At 37.6% G+C, this 13713-nt stretch overlaps 1 protein-coding gene across 3 annotated transcripts in view; it reads left to right on the forward strand.

The window, feature by feature from the left end:
* Positions 1 to 12841, forward strand: part of LOC5568508 (UPF0528 protein CG10038) — a 48183-nt gene extending 35342 nt beyond the window's left edge. For all 3 annotated transcript variants that reach the window (XM_021851131.1, XM_001652282.2, XM_001652281.2), the window contains exon 6: positions 12500 to 12841. In XM_021851131.1, coding sequence (XP_021706823.1) covers positions 12500 to 12636 — 137 coding nt within the window. In that variant the 3' untranslated portion in view covers positions 12637 to 12841. The remainder of the gene's footprint in view (positions 1 to 12499) is intronic.
* The last annotated feature ends 872 nt before the right edge of the window (positions 12842 to 13713 follow it).

Below are 13713 nucleotides of genomic sequence, written 5' to 3' on the forward strand. Positions count from 1 at the left end.
CTTCTGCTTATTCAAAAAGTTATGTACAATAACCGACCCTTAGCTTAACTATTTAAATTAACAGTTGCAAATACAATAATTATTCTGAGCTTACTAACATGTCTTCTTACTGAATACCGTAAGGTGGTTCCGGGGAGATAAGGGTCAGAGTACAAGGGTCATTACAATGCACTGTTCACCACTTGAGCAATATATTCTAAAAGAATTGCTCAAGTACAGTGCATAGGCTGGTTTTCTCGGGTCGTCGTTGGTGCGTCATCCCCGCATTCCCTGAGTTGCCTTCTCAGGGGATCTGTTTGCAGATTTCCCCCTTGTGAACAAAAGCATGTCTTTTCAATGAGTTCCGTGACGTCACGCTTCCGTTAAGTATCAAAACGACGATTAACCATGACATTACCCACCACATTCAAACAAGAGGTCCGCCAACAGCCAGCAAATGCCGTCGGCTAGCACCGGACAAGCTGGAAGTCGCCAAGAAAAAGTTCCAGGTTATGAGCGAGTTAGGAATATGTCTCCCTTCCAGCAGCAGTTGGGCCAGCCCTCTACACTGTGTGCAGAAGAAGAACGGTCAATGGAGATTCGTAGGAGATTATCGCTACCCGAACCAGGTGACTGTGCCAGTTTTCACCACACTTGATCTGGAGAAAGCGTACCATCAGATTCCGGTTGAAGAGGCGAATATTTCGAAGACGGCCGTTATAACTCCGTTCGGACTCTTCGAATTCACACGAATGCAGTTAATGCACCGTCACAATCTAAATGAAACCTACTTAAAACAAAAGAGAATGATTATTAAGCGATTAAAGCATTAACTATACAAATCGGAATTAGATTTTAGTTTGAATGACAGAAAAGCAACAAAAAATATTTCAGTGAGATACGGGTTACTAAGGATTTATTTTCGAGTTTCAGTTCAGTGGTGATAGTCAGCTTCTGTCAAAGATTTTATAGCATGGCTTGCGTAAAAAGCTGGATAAGATATACCCTTGCCTCTTCGAGCAGTAGAAAAGAGTTTCCAATAAGATTCAATATATATGCAGATCACGATAATAGTTTTTTTTGAAGAACTTCGGCATTATTTCGGGTTCTCCTCTCAAATTATATTGTTCAAAAGAGTATAAATACCCGCCAAGTTTGTTATATGAGAGCATTAGCGTATTGGTCGATTGTAAATTACTGTTTGTTAATATAAAGTAACTGTTACGTACCTCTTGACAATAAATGTATGTTCGTGTGCAATAAACTATTGATACAGAAAATCAAATTATGAACAAGGCTGGTAGCGAGTTACTTTTTAGTGACTTGGTCACTTTTTTGAGGCCAGTCACTTAAAAGTCTCTTTTTTCAAATCATTTCAGCTAAAGTCACTTTTTTCATCAAAAAGTCACTTTTTCAACAGTTTTACTTAAATTTTCGGGAGAAAATTATGAATCGACCTTTTTTTAATTTAGGCTAAGTTTTAAGTTAAGTCATCACCAGAACAACTTCATTTCAGTATCAAAATATTGGTACATGTGAAAAAAGCTTGGAAAAAAGTTAATCCTTCATAGAATTTCACGTAACTTGTAATAGTATCTAAGTTATTATTAGTATGGTGCAAGTTCATTGTTATAAAGGTTTAAATGTTTAGTATTATTTAATTTGTTTAGTATTCGTTTTCAATATCTCGCGAATTCTCATTCAATATAAATGTTTATGCCCTGTGGTGGATAATGAAATGTTTTTCTTCTATTGTGGAACACCAATTTTGTCTGAAAAGTTGAAATTTTAAGCTTTCATACCATAAAAAAATATTGGAAATCGGTTAAGCTGTTCAAAAGTTATGATTTTTTTTTTAAATAAAAAATCTAATGCGCTGAGACCTACAGTGTGTGCCGATGAAAAATGACTGATTTTTTATTTTCAAAAAAATATATCTCAAAAACTAAAAAACATACATCGCTGAAAATTTGACAGTAGACGTAACATTTTCTGAACTTTCAAGAAAAAATGAGAACAGCAATAGCCCCTTTGATCCCGAGGCCTTCAAAACACAAAAAAACGGAAACTATTGAGTTTTTTATGTAAAAAACACACTTTTTGTGAAATTTTATATTTTTCCTGAAAAGTCAAAGTCTCTAGCCTTCATTTCGTCCAAAAAGATTGAAAATCGGTCAAACGGTTCAAAAGTTATAATTTTTTTTTAAATAAAAATTTTGCAAAATCGCGATTTTTCTGGTCATTCTATTTTGGAAATGGTCACCCTAATCAAAAAATCCAAAAATACGTGTATCCTTATTTCGGATAAGGAACAAAATAGCAAATTTTCACGGAATTCGGTGACCCACTAGATCGGTTTTTCATGGAATGGCTGTTATATGACAAGATCTAGTCATATATCAGTTGATATGCCTGAATTATAACATGTGTGTTACTCGGGCTTCTTCTTCTTCTTGGCATTAACGTCCTCACTGGGACAGAGCCTGCTTCTCAGCTTAGTGTTCTTATGAGCACTTCCACAGTTATTAACTGAGAGCTTTCTTTGCCGATTGACCATTTTTGCATGTGTATATCGTGTGGCAGGTACGAAGATACTCTATGCCCTAAAAATCGAGAAAATTTCCTTTACGAAAAGTTCCTCGACCAGCGGGATTCGAACCCACGACCCTCAGCATGGTCATGCTGAATAGCTGCGCGTTTACCGCTACGGCTATCTGGGCCCGTACGACTATACTTTATGCCCAAGGAAGTCAAGGAAATTGCCTTTTTTCCCTGGGCATTAAGTATAGTCGTACCTGCCACATGATATACGAATGCGAAAATGGCAACTTTGGTAAAGAAAAGAATCCTGCGAAAAGATCCTGGACCGACCGAGAATCGAACCCAGACACCTTCAGCATGGCTTTGCTTTATAGCCGCGGACTCTAACCACTCGGCTAAGGAAGTTCTATTTGAGAGCAAAAATTTATCTTACTTCTTAGGACAGACTTTATTTGCAAACCAAACCTTTAAAAATGGCCGGATAGATCTTAGCTAGAGTATACCCTAAGGTTCTCTTTACGTTTTCATTGAATCGTTCATGAAATCATGCATGCTTTCTTCAAAGAAATCCGGGTTGTCAGATCTTTTTCTTGGCTTTTTTGATTCAGCAGGTTTTTTTTAAACCACAGAGTTTATATTTGACAATAATATGCGCGGTATTGAAGTATTTTTATTGCATAATTTATTACAATTCTACCATCTATAACCCCCAATGTCCAGTGAATCATGAAAGTGTCCAAATAATTTTGATTGAAATATTTAAAGTTTAATGCTATTAACAGCTTACACACTTAAAAAATACGGATTACGGTGACATTTCACCGTAATCTCAACAGCTGAAGATTCGGTGAAAAATCACCGAACAATCTGTAAAATCGTTGAACAGAATCATAAAGAAAAACAAGAAAACGGTACGACCGGGAATCAAACTCATGACCTATCGATCAGGAAGCAGGCTTGCTACCACTAAGCCAGTTTTCACTGCTTGTTAGTGGTGTGCAAAAATTGAAACAAAAGGAAGCTCATGCCTGCCAGAGTGACCGTCACACTATTTCACAGAAGTTCGGTGAAAATAATGCTTTTACCGAACTGTTCGTTAGTATTTCACAGGGTTACAGTAAAATGGTTTGTTATGCGGATTTTTTTCCGGTAAAATAGTAGATATTGCCGATTTTCTCCGGTAAAATAGCTGATTTCACGGATTTTGTCGGTAAAATAGTAGATTTCACAGGAGAATCTGTATTTTTATTGTTTACAGTTCAAATTCCGTGATTTATTTCACAGGATACTGCGAAATAATTGGTTATGTTCAAAATTGTTAATTAAATTTGCAAAATCAAATACTTGGTTATATGGAAGAAAAAAATATTTTGAAAAGATTGAAAGTCTGCTAAAAAAAGGATTATTTACGTAAATGTTAACTTTTCTGTTTGAAAAAAAAAAAATGTAGGCAATATCTATATAAATTTTGGAAGTACGACAAAAATTTTCAAATATGGTACTCAACTAGACTTACTACCTGCAGAAGAAACTTTTGAATATTCCCTATCATATTGGATATTGATCGTAAAATAGTAGGTATATTAGAATTTAAATAAAACTGAATACGGTTTGATTTTCAAGTCACTTTTAGTCACTTTTTCGAGAATCGAAAGTCACTTGTTAGTGACTTATTTCTCAAATTCGGTTCCACTTTTTGCTACCAGCCCTGATTAGGAAGCATATTCCTGTGGATATCTCTACTAAATTTTCAGAGTGTACGATTTCATATCTGTGAGCTTGTAGATTAAATCTTTGTTTTTAAATTCAAACTTTGTTTTTAAGTCTTTCCGCGTTGATCGATTCTTGGATGTTTTGAACCAGAGGATTCAGATCAAAGGTATCAAATTGGAGATTTCTTCGGCTTTGAGAATTGTTGGGTTGTTTAAGTTTGTGTTTAAATTCCGGTGATTTCCTTAAATGGAAAGCTTCCAAAAAGAATAACAGACGAATATCCAGATGACATCCGAAGCACGCTTGTATTGTAGGCAGACATAATAATTTCATGAACTAAAAAATAATAAAATTTGCCCCGAAAATATTTATTGCGTAATGAAAAGAAACCCTTAGAAAAATTAAAAAATCTCTAAAACACCAAAATATATCTCTCTGAAATTTTAACTTTCGTTTCATCTAGTATTGTTTTATGTTGCCTGAAAATTAGAGGTTGGAATTGTTTGCGGTTTTGGAGATATTAAGGTTTAAAAATTGCTCTATTTTTCAAGTTTCATTATTGCTTAATTTTTATGCGTCGCATTATTTATTTTTTTCGGCCAGAGTTTGTGTTTGTCATATTTTTATCAGCATAAATATTAGGACATGATTCTTAAAATTAAAAATGTCAAACTCTGTGAAAACCCAGTTTTTCCACTAATATGGTCTTATTTTGCCAATAACTCGAAAACAGTAGGCCGAACATGACAAGTCTTTAGAACGTCACCGTTAAAAGTTTGATCAGGTCCGTCGCACTCGGGCTCAGATTGGGTACCACTTCTAGTACTGCATTTGGTCCCTCGGTAGTACAAAAGGTACCCAAGTTTGACACATCGCAGTACACTTTTCACGGCATTCTAGATTACCTTTTGAGCCATAAAATTTTGGGCATTTGCAAGGGACATGAAGGTCTTTAATTTGTCTTTGGTTTGATTGTGGCGTCACCTGCCAGTAGATGGTCCTCGTTGTGACAAAAAACTTTGCCGAAGAGACCAAATGCCGGAAACGCTTCGTTACCGATTTATTTTCGCAAGATTGCGTCCCTGGCCCATAGTGGCATTGATCAATATGCGATGCAGATTCTGAATATAGATGAGTTCTTTAAAAACCTGGCTATCCACAAAATAAAGTAGGGGGAGATCTCCCAGTGCCGGACAGCACCCAATACCGGACAAAGTCGAAACATTGAGAAATCACGGTCCAATCAAGATGGTGTATTAGTAGAAAAGAAAGCTATTATGTAGACTAATGTTTGCGTAGAATAACACATCCTTGAAATATGCATGCCTTTTTAAAAAAGTAGAAAAGTTTGAAAATCTTTAAAAAATTGACGTATTCTCTTAATTTTGAGCCTATTTAGTAATTATTTTGAATATGAAAAATTGGGGTGGGTAATGTCTATTACATTACCGCGGGGTTGACGTAGAACTACGATGATTAATAATTTGATTTGTCATGTGTATGAATTTGTAAGTGTACTAGTTTTGTGTTGTTATTGATCGGATGAAGTTTTCAGAAGTTAACTCTTTTTGGACTCATTTTGGTAGTCCTGAAAAGAACCATTTGTCGTTCTGTGGTTTCGAGAACCAGTGTATGGTGTTCCAGGAATAATGCCAGATGATTGAATTTGTTTGTTTGGTCGTGGCTTCCTTGTGTTGCTTGGTTGGGTGATCGGTTTCTGGCTCCAGCTGTAGTTCGCCAAACTCCTCCAGTAGATTAGATGTTTGATGGCTCGGGTGCTTCGATCGTGATAATCGATTGAAACGGTCCAGTGCTTTGGTCTGTAGCAATATCCATTGCATCAGCATTTAGGCTCTGTACATTGATACTCATCAATATGCAGGTTGGGCCACTATGATCCAGTATTTCACGTCTCAAAGCGTCACTAATCGATGATTGCCTAAGCGCTGCAGCTCATTCCTCAAGTCAACCCTTGGAATTGCTGCGTGATGGAACTGGGAAGAATTGGTAGAGTTTGTCAAAAATAGTCCTTGCAGTGAAGTAACCCGCGACAAACCAACATATACCAATTGCTGATCCAGACTTTTGTCATAGTCATCCAGACTTTTGTTGCTTTCAATTCTCCACTTCGATCGCATCTCAGCAGGCAACAGATCGTCTTGCTCTGACCGGGCGTGCTTCTCAGGCACAGACATCGATAGCGAGGGACCTCCCCGTTTGTCTTGCTTCGCTCAAATCAAACTGTCGAGCGAGCTAGAGAAGATGCCGTCCGAAGCCAAAGTCATCACCGCTGCCGCCGCCAAGAAGAAGAAGAGGAAGCAGTCCACAGGAGAATTTGCGGTCGAACTGTGAACATGGTCGGGCAAGTCATTCTCGCTTTGTGGTTCACCGCTTGTTTGCGTTCACCCAGCCATCGTCATCGCCGCCATCATCAGATTTTGACTTAAGCCCGGTGATCCACTACCTGTTACTGTTGTGCGCCATCCACGTCACGAAACTTTCGGTTCGTCGTTTAAGCAAATAACTTGCTCAAATTTATACATTTGAGTTGAGGATTCCCCGTTTGACCATGGCAATCAACTGATAACATCCCGCAGTGTTATTTATCTGTAAGAGCATCAAAGCTAACAAAGCCATCGGCCCTTTTCAAGGCCATCAAATTAGTGGAAAAGAGTTAAAAGAGAAATATATCCGACTTTATACATGACTTCTTATATTCCTAAATCAATTTCACAGCTTCATACAAAATTTCATTTGTCATAAATAATTTATGACTCAACAATTTGTGACTGTATTCGCGGGCGCTGCTGCAGTGCCGTCGGGGTGAGTGCTCAACATTTCACAACAATTGTAAAATAGAGTGGCATTTCCAACAGCGTCTTTGATGTTCCATATTTTGTGGGAACACTTTGATTAGCAAAATTATCACATGTAACAAAATTGCGACATATTAAGAATGCTTTTGAAAAGACATTCTCATTGAACAATTATAATAATTCTGGCACCCATGGATCAGAAATTTACCGTCATAATAAAGAAAACTATTGATTATCATTATCTCGTATTGAATATTTAGTTAATGTCAACCCTTCCAGCAATTCATGTTCGACCAATTTCTCACGCATTAGCATTCTCCGCAATTTTCAAGTAATTCTAAGCCCAACACATTATTGGCACATACCCATTTCCCAGATTGGTTGATCAGCGAAGAGCACAAAAGGGAGGAGCATCATCTGCTATTCTGAGGTTATAAAACATGCTTCCTTCGTCGGATTCAGTTTCATTCTAATTCCGCTTTCGAGCTGGTAAGAGCTCCTCTGAACTTGCTCAGCGAGAAGTACCTCGCTGCTAGTTTATTGGATGATATTCACTGATTTATCTATAATGATCTAAATATCGCGGTATACTACAATTTGGTTCACATAATTTACCCCACATAATTACATGAATTTGAGAATTTACCACTGCAGCGCCGTCGGACCGTAATAACATCATGCTACTCAGCATTGTATGGTATTTCTAACAGCATCGTTGATTTATCATATAATGGGGGAACACTTCCTAAATTCTCGAGTATTAAATTGGAAAATGTATTAAAATTGCGACAGATTTTAAATACTGTTCAATAAACTGTTTCCTGACCAATTGTAATAAGCAACTATTGATCTGAAATTTTTCTACATGTTAGTCTATTGCGTTAATCTGAAAAATAGGCTATATGAAATTGATGTCTTGGCAAGGGATGTACAAGATGAGCATTATGTATTAATTTTCCAATTTCCGTACTCGAGAATTTTGGAAGCGGGGGCCGTGATGCTCGGGATGGATTGTCCTCCATGACTGGTCCTGGCTGGAAATATACGTGGGGAGAAACTCGACCCTTTGCTGCAGGAATTTCATTAATAACTCTTTGGTAAAGCAGAAATTTCTGATAAAAGTGAACTTTTTCAAAACAACTCTTATTGATTGGAATATTTACCAACAACTCTTTGTTAAGTAAAATCATCCTTAATAACTCTTTGCTCCATCGCCAAACCAAACCATTTCATTGAATTCATCAAGTACAAGAATATGAATGGTAAGGAGAGGCAGATGGTGTATATTTTGCTAACGTTACTTTCCAACAGGTCGCCGGTTGGCGCTGACTACTAATCCGTCCACTGAATGATTTTCAGTTGTTGCTTTCGCTCTCTGGTTCCGTTCGCTACTCGCACACTGCTGTGGCTTTCACGCACTCTTCTTTGCTGCTCCGCTGCTTGATCCGTTCGTTATGCCGTTCGATTTGTGAATGAGCTGGGAGCAGAACAACCAGTGGTTTTATTTGCTCGAGCTCCGTTCACCGATGGCGAGTGGTGGGGTTCTCGCTTGGTTGTTTCGTCACTCCGTTCGCTACTCGCACGCGATTGGTTATTGCTTTCGCGCTATTTTCGTTGATGGTGTGATTCTTCGCTGAGAAATAAAAACTGAAACTCTTTTGATTTTTCATGCAAAATGACCAACTTTGATAAACTATATCTCAGTTATTTATGGACAGATTTGAATGAAATTAGACAGAATATCAGACATAACTTAAATTTTAACATATGTTTTTGAGTGATTTTTCCAATCACACGTTGAAAAGCAGTAACGGTTTGACTTAAGTGATTTTTTGACGATTTTTTATGATTGACATAACTAAACAGCTTCATGGTATCTTCAGAAAAGTTGTAGATTTTGACGAGATGAATAAGTTTGCTGAAGACAGTTTTTGTGTAAGGCTATCAGATTTTAAGATAAAAAGTTTTGAATTTTTCGTCGAAAATTACAGTTTAGTCAAACCGTTATTACTTATAAACTTGTGATTGGAAAAATTTTCAAAAATATATGTTAAAATTCGAGTTACATCTGATGTTCTGTGAATGTTTCATTCGAAAATATTTCCATAAATAACTGAGATCTAACTTACCAAAGTTGGTCATTTTGTATGGAAAATCGAAAAAGTTGCAAATGCATGCGAATAAGTTGGGGCCTTCCTTAGCCGAGTGGTTAGAGTCCGCGGCTACAAAGCAAAGCCATGCTGAAGGTGTCTGGGTTCGATTCCCGGTCGGTCCAGGATCTTTTCGTAATGGAAATTTTCTTGACTTCCCTGGGCATAGAGTATAATCGTACCTGCCACACGATATACGAATGCAAAAATGGAAACTTTGGCAACAAAAGCTCTCAGTTAATAACTGTGGAAGTGTCATAAGAACACTAAGCTGAGAAGCAGGCTCTGTCCCAGTGAGGACGTTAATGCCAAGAAGAAGAAGAATAAGAAGATGTGAATAAGTTCTCTGTTTATTCGACAAACAAGCTTAATATTGGGTACACAACAGCAACAGAGTAGCGTACACAGGGATTTAGTTGAAATCTGGAAACGTAGCTCAATCTTGAAATCTTGAGCGATTTCACAAACCAGATTCTGGATTAACAGCTCAGCAGGCTCCTAGCAGCGAGGTACTTCTCGCTAAGCAAGTTCGGAGGAGCTCTTACCAGCTCGAAAGCGGAAATGGAATGAAACTGAATCCAACGAAGGCAGCATGTTTTATAACATTGGAATAGCAGATGATGCTCCTCCCTTTTGTGCTCTTCGCTTTCTGATCGACCAATGGGAAATGGGTATGTGCCAATAATGTGTTTTGCTTGGAATTACTTGAAAATTGCGGAGAATACTAATACGTGAGAAATTGTTCGAACATGAATTGTTGGAATTATTGGCATTCCCTAAATATTCAATACGAGCTATTGATAATTAATAGTTTTCTTTATTATGAAAATTCCTGATCCATGGGTGCCAAAATTATTACAATTGTTCAATGAGAATGTCTTTTCAAAAGCATTCTAAATATGTCGCAATTTTGTCACATGGGATAATTTTCCTAATCAAAGTGTTCCCATAAAATATGGAACATAAAAAGCGCTGTTGGAAAAGCCACTCTATTTTGCAATCGTTTTGAAATGTTGAGCACTCACCCGACGGCACTGCAGCAGCGTCCGCGAGTACAATCCCAAATGGTTGATTTATGATTCACGACAAATGAAATTTTGTATGAGGCCGTGAAATTGATTTAGGAATACTAGAAGTTATAAATAAAGTCGGAAATATTTCTCTTTTAACTCTTTTCCACAAATTTGATGGCTCTGAAAAGAACCGATGGCTTTGTTAGCTTCGATGTTGTTACGGATAAATAACACTGCTCGGACCAGCAAAACTCAGGGGGCTTCTGGTATTTGCTCCTAACGGGATTGCTTCTTGACCACCAATGATGATTTCATCACGAGTCGAAATTTTGAAGCGCGGGTCAACAGCTCCTCGGCCGATGAAATTTGCGGCGGCGATGACGATGGCTGGGTGAACGCAAACAAGCGGTGAACCACAAAGCGAGAAAGACTCGCCCGACCGTGTTCACAGTTCGACCGCAATTTCTCCTGTGGACTGCTTCTCTTCTTCTTCTAGGCGGCGGCAGCGGTGATGGCTTTAGCTTCGGACGGCATCTTCTCTCGCTCGCTCGACAGTTTGATTTGAGCGAAGCAAGACAAACGGGGGCGTCCTTCACTATCGATGTCTGTGCCTGAGAAGCACGCCCGGTCAGAACAAGCCGATCTGTCGCCTGCTGAGATGCGAGCCAATCGGAGAGTGAAAAGCAAATGACGTCAAATTTTCTCTAGTCACCCCTATTTATAGATTTGCTTGAAATCAACGTTCTCTTTTAAAACAGTTATTAAACTATTTGGACAGGTATGTGGGATTCAGTAAGTAAACGACATGAAGCTTTGATGTCTTGGCTTTCGATTGAGATGCTAATAAAGAAATTTCGTTAAGCCAGCGAAAAGTTATAAACGTTTAAAATATTTCATGCCAACGTAACGCTCTTGGTTTTGAAATTCCAATTTCACTCCTGTATAGAGAAGAGAGACGTACTTCTACGTCAAAAATACTTTGGATCACGCAAGCATGATCGAACATAATCCTTATTTGATAGCATGAATGTATTTTGTACCATAATTGAACTAAATATGGACAAATTACAATTTTCGTTAAGCACCTCCTGTCCCTCAGTTTCGGACAGCTTGATTTGTTATATGATATCTTTGTAATCATTGCACCAGTGTCTCAAAATACTTTAATTTTTCATGGGTTCCGTCGATCACGGTATCAAACATGCAATAAAATTAAGAAGAATGAACATTCAGAACAACATCGTAAAATGTGCTATTTTTCATCATATATGGAAGAGGTATTTGATAGGCATCTTTCAAACTAAGAAAAACGCAAATTATTCTTGTAAATGTTGCAAATGCATTGAACTGGTAATTATAAACTATTCCTATAGTGTACACATTCAATGATGTTCATATTTGCAGAATTCGAGGCATTTCCAGATCGTGTCCGGTATTGGGTGCCACCTTTCAAGATCGATCAATTTGATACTAAAATACATCATCAAAATGCATTGTCATAATTCGTATTTATGTTTTCAAATTTATTTTTGTACACTATAAAAATGATAATATTTTTTATAAATGGGTAACACGAGCCCATAAAATCAATATTTTTCGAATTATGATTTTAGTGGCTTAAGTGTCCGGTACTGGGGGATCTCCCCCTATATTGGAGTCTTTTGGATAAATTGACATCGAAGCTTGAATTGATTATTAAGATTATATTGCCTTTCTATGATCAGTAGAAACTTATTTTAAAAAGATAAAATTATAAAAAATAGGCATTACAATTGAATAGTTTTGAAAAACAAACAAAAAATCTACGTATTTTATGATGTTTAATTTTCATTAATTCTTTAGTGTTGCCAGCCACATGAACATTTGTGCTTCGACCGACTGTATGGCATGTAGCACGTCCTTCAACTTTGGTGAACAGTCGGTATCGTTATCTTTCAAATTTATTGGTATCTGCATATAACACCTCCTGTTGTAAAAATATGAAAACTTCAATGGACATTTTAGAAGGTTCTCAATCCATACTCCAACTACCGAATATCTCGAATCAGAATTTCCACATCTAGACATTGTATTTTAATTATTTTTTAGGGTATCCGAAAAAAAAGTATAGTGGGAATGGAGTCCAAAACTTATGAGCACAACTAATCCTCCCTCTTAAAGTTGAATTAAAATTGTACTCAAAAATGATGAAAATCATCAAGTTATTGCAATATTTAGCAAAATGAGATCGTCCTGCGTATTTACCGGTAAAGTATGAATAATTAATTGAACTCCTCTCTTTTCCAAGGCCATATCAAACACGAGATGACATCGTACTCTTGCATGGATGCGTTATTCAAGTTCTTCGAGCAACGGTACGAGCAGTTTAAGGGCGACGCTGACTCTTCCGGTCCTGATACCAAGAAGCCGAAAAGTGAACTCTAACTGCACCAACCTGCCACACCTGAGGAGAATCCACTGGAGGAAAGCCGAGCATCAGGAGAAAGAGGAAAGAAATCATGACGTTGTAAAATTTTCGTGTCTGCGACAAATAAAATTAAGTCCAAGAAAGTGCTTTGCATGGCATTGTTCTTATACACTTGCTAACTTCTTCAGCTGAAGTGTAAATTAAAGTATCTCTTAATCTTAATTCGATTTCATCGTCTTCGTCGTCGTTCAGCTCTACCCAAGGAAAGAAACCAAGATCCTCTCGAGAAGTGATTCGATTCCCCGGCAATGGCAGTTTATTTACGCAACAATTATTCAAACTGAGCCCTGGCGGTTGCGGGTTTGGCAAGGGGTGGAGAGTTATCTTGATGATTTGCTCGTAGAACGCCAACTAAAGTAATGTGGCAAACCACCACAAAGCACAAAGGCTTAAGATCCTGTCAGGAAAACCCATTATGGGAACACTATCCGGGTACCATTCGAACAAAAGGAATATAAAATGAGATCTTCTTCGGTGGTTAAATCTTCGCTTCGGTTGAGTTTGAGTGCGCCTTATCGGGATCGTTTTGTAACCCCCCTTTGAATAGGGAGGGCTCTGGGTATGAGGGAGAAAATTTGCAAACTCAACAACGATGGCAACAGTTTGAAGAGCGAAATTTTGGAGAAGGGTGGCCTCTTTTGTAAATGGGTACAATCAACGGTTGGGGTGGTTTATAATCTTGTTGCTGTAATCAGTCCAGAGATTTATATTGCTAGTGCGAAAATAAAATAATATGCTTTTGTGAAGCAACAGATTTGTCTTGTTGCCTTTTGTCCCTGTGAATGATTTTTGTAAAGTTTTGTGAATTAGGTAAATGATTTTATTGCTTTTCCGAAAACCCGAAATCGGTTACTTATCGGTACTTAATTTTTATATTTTATGCACGCGTGTAACACAAAAATTATCAATTCCATAAATTGGTAAATTGTCTTGTTACCTCAACTTACTAACTAGATTACTGTCCATTAAGGTGACACGGAAGACCGTGTTATTTTCCCTATCTTCCGTCTCACTCTAACAATTATCATCAAAAC

The sequence above is a fragment of the Aedes aegypti genome, chromosome 3 (genome assembly GCF_002204515.2).
Source record: "Aedes aegypti strain LVP_AGWG chromosome 3, AaegL5.0 Primary Assembly, whole genome shotgun sequence".
Lineage (NCBI taxonomy): Eukaryota > Metazoa > Arthropoda > Insecta > Diptera > Culicidae > Aedes > Aedes aegypti.